Source organism: Rhyacophila brunnea, unplaced genomic scaffold (genome assembly GCF_057557595.1).
Source record: "Rhyacophila brunnea isolate RB1 unplaced genomic scaffold, BYU_Rbru_1.0 scaffold_21, whole genome shotgun sequence".
In the NCBI taxonomy this organism is placed as follows: domain Eukaryota; kingdom Metazoa; phylum Arthropoda; class Insecta; order Trichoptera; family Rhyacophilidae; genus Rhyacophila; species Rhyacophila brunnea.
Window position 1 is genome coordinate 9,951,284 of NW_028232871.1, and position 3,752 is coordinate 9,955,035.

At 32.8% G+C, this 3,752-nt stretch overlaps 1 protein-coding gene across 1 annotated transcript; it reads right to left on the minus strand.

The window, feature by feature from the left end:
* Nucleotides 1-1,363: 1,363 nt before the first annotated feature.
* LOC147070692 (uncharacterized) lies at nucleotides 1,364-3,627 on the minus strand. Its single transcript, XM_085949139.1, has 2 exons — nucleotides 3,485-3,627; nucleotides 1,364-3,162 (listed from the first exon to the last, which is right to left on the minus strand). The coding sequence occupies exon 2, from the start codon at nucleotides 3,137-3,139 to the stop codon at nucleotides 1,364-1,366; it is 1,776 nt and encodes a 591-aa protein (XP_085805265.1). The 5' UTR covers nucleotides 3,140-3,162; nucleotides 3,485-3,627.
* Nucleotides 3,628-3,752: the final 125 nt, after the last annotated feature.

Consider the following 3,752-nt stretch of genomic DNA (forward strand, 5'->3'; position numbering starts at 1 on the left):
TGGACACAAACAAAAGATTTTCCATTACCTTTTTTCCCACTACTTGCTGTAATGTTACACCAGAATTCCTTTTTTACTTAGCTACTTCCTTCTTTACTTAGCTACTTCCTTCTTCCAATTTCCTTTACACTTTTTACGTTTCACTCCAAGATTTTTTGACACGACATTGTCACTATCAGATGCATCCGAGATTGTTTCATTTTGTGTACGATTGTCATTCTGAATGATCATTATGTGAATAAACAATCATAATTACTCGTCTTGCTATCTTCTACTACTTCTTGATGTTATATGATGACTGTTTATGGTTAAAAAACGAAAATATATGTTAAAAGAATAATTACAACAAAAGTATCTGACAGATAAAAGTGAGGTTATGATACCACCTAAATGGCCGCAAAATCTTAGATGGAAGAACAACTTGTGAGGTGTCCCAACTTGAATCAATATAACGAGCTCTATTGACAAAATACAGAAATAATTTTTTGAGAGCTAATAGCCAGGTTATAAACCTTGCTAAATACAACGAGAACCGAAAAACCACTTAAGGTGATTTAAGTGGTTCTTCTTTCAAGGTATTCAATTTTAATCTTAGCTATTCATTTTTTCAGTAAATTAAGTACCGTCAATTGGGGTGGATAGAGACACTTTTTCCCCTTGACGACTATGTATCTGCATACATGTTCCAAATTATACCAACATGAATAGCTTAAAACTTGTTTCTATAGTCCCTCTACAAGTTTATGGACATATTGTACAAATATCCTTGAAGGTTATTAAAGAACAATCAATTTTGATTGATGTCTCTATTTAACCTGAATTGGGGTGAATAGAGACGAGAAGGGGGTGAATAGAGACTTGGAAGGTGAATAGAGACAAAATGTATAGGGAGGTAGGTAGATTTAGGTCAATTATAAACATGCATACATTTATGGTGTTTATTAAATCGAATTATAATTTTACAAGTGCAATTTTATAAAACATATTTATCAATATAAAAAAATAATCATTTCGTTTCCTTACATTTATTTTACATACATTTATGGAATTTATAAAATCAAAATATTTATTTTACAATTAGTCCAGTAGTTGTCTTTTTGAAAGATAATTATCAATCAATTATCAAAATATTATATATCTAGTTACATACAATTAATATAGTGATTTTATTAGGTAGATGAGTAGGTACCTAACTGTTAATTAAAAATATTAATACATCTACGGAGTTAAGGTATTAAATGAAAATATTAATTTTACATGTGCAGTAGGTATTTAAAAACATATTTATCAATGATTAAAAGCATTATTATAAAGCTAGCTATTAACATAAGTATTATAGGAAGATTTATTTTAAAATAGCTAATTATTCATGGCCTAAACAATTTGAACAAATAAAATCAAAGTACGTTACTCCTTCGTTACAAAAAGAGCAAACCCAACCTTTGCATACCATGCACTTCACCCAATCAATGCCTCTGTATTTTTTTATTTTGCAAACGCAGCATTCATTTTGGTATAACAATACTTTAGAATTTGAAAGAGAAGTAGATGGCTGCTCTCTATTCATGGCTGGTTCTACCAAGTCTTTAAGATCAGCAGTTGGACTACTGTCGTTTATACATTTTCCGGCCGCATCAAAAATCATAACAACCTTATTGGGGTTCATGTTGTCATTCATCTCATTTAGGGTTAATTTAGACCTCTTTCCAGGGCCTTTACCCTTTGTTTTTACATTTTTTTTCAATTGTAAGGAAAGATTTGGTCTGTCTAAACTATTGATATTTTCATCATCTATTTCGATATTTTCTGTACACTTACCCGCTTCGACAGCTAATTTCTTCTTCTTTTTTGTAGTTTGATTAGCGTTATCAGGATAACGCATTTCCTTAAGAATGTGTATTACAGATTGATCCAAAGCTTTCATGTGCTCATTTTGGGGTTTTTCATAGCCTGGTAGCCGGAATAAAACCTCTCTACGATCAATTGGGGAAATACCCGTTTTATAAAATCCAGATATTATATTTTGTTTTGCATTTATTGAAATTGTTTCATACAGTTTTTTTAGCAAACGAGGAAATAGTCCTTTAGGGATGCTGGCTTCTTTTCTTCCGTCCGTTTTTTTCCACTCTTCCAACAGTCTTTTCCACGCTATTTTCAATGGTCTGAAAAAGGATACATCGAGCGGTTGCGTGATATGCGTGGAATTTGTTGGCAGAAAAACAAAGAAAATGTCGTAATCTTTGCACCATTTGATTAAATCAATTGAAAAGTGAGATGATAAATTATCCCCTATCATAATTTTTTTGCCAGTTTTACCTTTGAAGTATTCATAGGCTATTGTTTTAACCCAGTCTTCAAAAGTTATGCTGTCGAACCATCCACTTCGACTGCGATTATATTTCGCCCCCCTTGGGCCATTTGACGTCCATGTATCGTACAAGTGTGTCGATTTGTACACAATATAAGGAGGTAGCAAATTTCCATCAGCAGAACCAGCGAACATTATGGAGGTTGATGATTTCGTGGAGTTCATGACTCTTTCAGGATATTTAACTCCCCTCTTCAAAATTATCTTTCTTCTCGAAGGATCGTCGGTCAAATTCGTCTCGTCGTAGTTGATAATGTTACATAATGGTACATCTTTTATAGCTATTTCTAAGTTATCGAAATAGCTATTGATATCTTCAGGCGTGATCTCAGCCCGTACATGTTTTATATTTTGGCAAATTCTTTGAGAAATTTTACCTTTATTTCTTTTCAAAAAACTGTATGAAAACTCCTTACCAGGCAATATGTCTTTAAATATTTTCTCCGTAATACCTGCCCGATCTAAGTATCCTTTTACTAAAATACGCAGATCATAAAGATCTAATGGGTATCCCCATTCAGAACAAACATTTAATTGGCTTATAATGTATTCTTCAATTTCCTTAGATAAAACTGTTTGCCCTCCTTGATTTTTCATATTTTTCATCGTGTGTCTATTGAGTACGGAACGATGTATCCCATATTTTACCTCAGCCTCTCGATAGCTGAGATTATTCTCCAATATATCTTGTACAGCATTCTTTAAAACCTCTGGGTCGTGTTTGAGGTACCTTTTGGTGCTTCGGGGGTCCGGTTTATAAACACGTGGCATGTTTATATTGTATAGTGGTCTTTCTAAATAAAGAAAAAAAAGAAACATTATACCAAACATAATCACTTTTCAAACCATTTAAATTTCAGTTTTCTGTATCATCACTGTCTATTCACCCGCAGGTTGTCTCTATTCACCCCTTATGGCGTCTCTATTCACCCCGTATGGCGTCTCTATTAACCCCCCTCTCGTCTCTATTCACCCCAAAATATGTGAAAATTTCATGTTCTTTAAAAAGTACCCAATAATGCCGAAATTCAATGAAATACTAAACAAAAGTATGTTTATAGTATAAATAACACATGCAGTAAGTGTAAATTATTATGGTAACATAGTTATACTTACGTTTTCTGGAATAATATCAAAGTTTTTGAGCAGTCGAAAAGTAATGATTCACGGACATCGAATTCTGATGCAATTGTTTCAATTATGACAGATCATAGAGTTGCTTTGGTGTTACCATCCGAAATACGAAATTACCAGTAGTCAAAAAAATATTCCCATAATCATGATAAATACGTAGGATACTTAATAAAGTTGTGTTGAAATTCATACCATGTTTTTGTCTCTTTTCACCCCACAGTCTCTATTCACCCCAATTGACGGTAATTAA

What these genes read in the sequence shown, in the direction of transcription:
- LOC147070692 (XM_085949139.1), bottom strand. Translation starts at nt 3,139, where the DNA reads ATGCCACGTGTTTATAAACCGGACCCCCGAAGCACCAAAAGGTACCTC.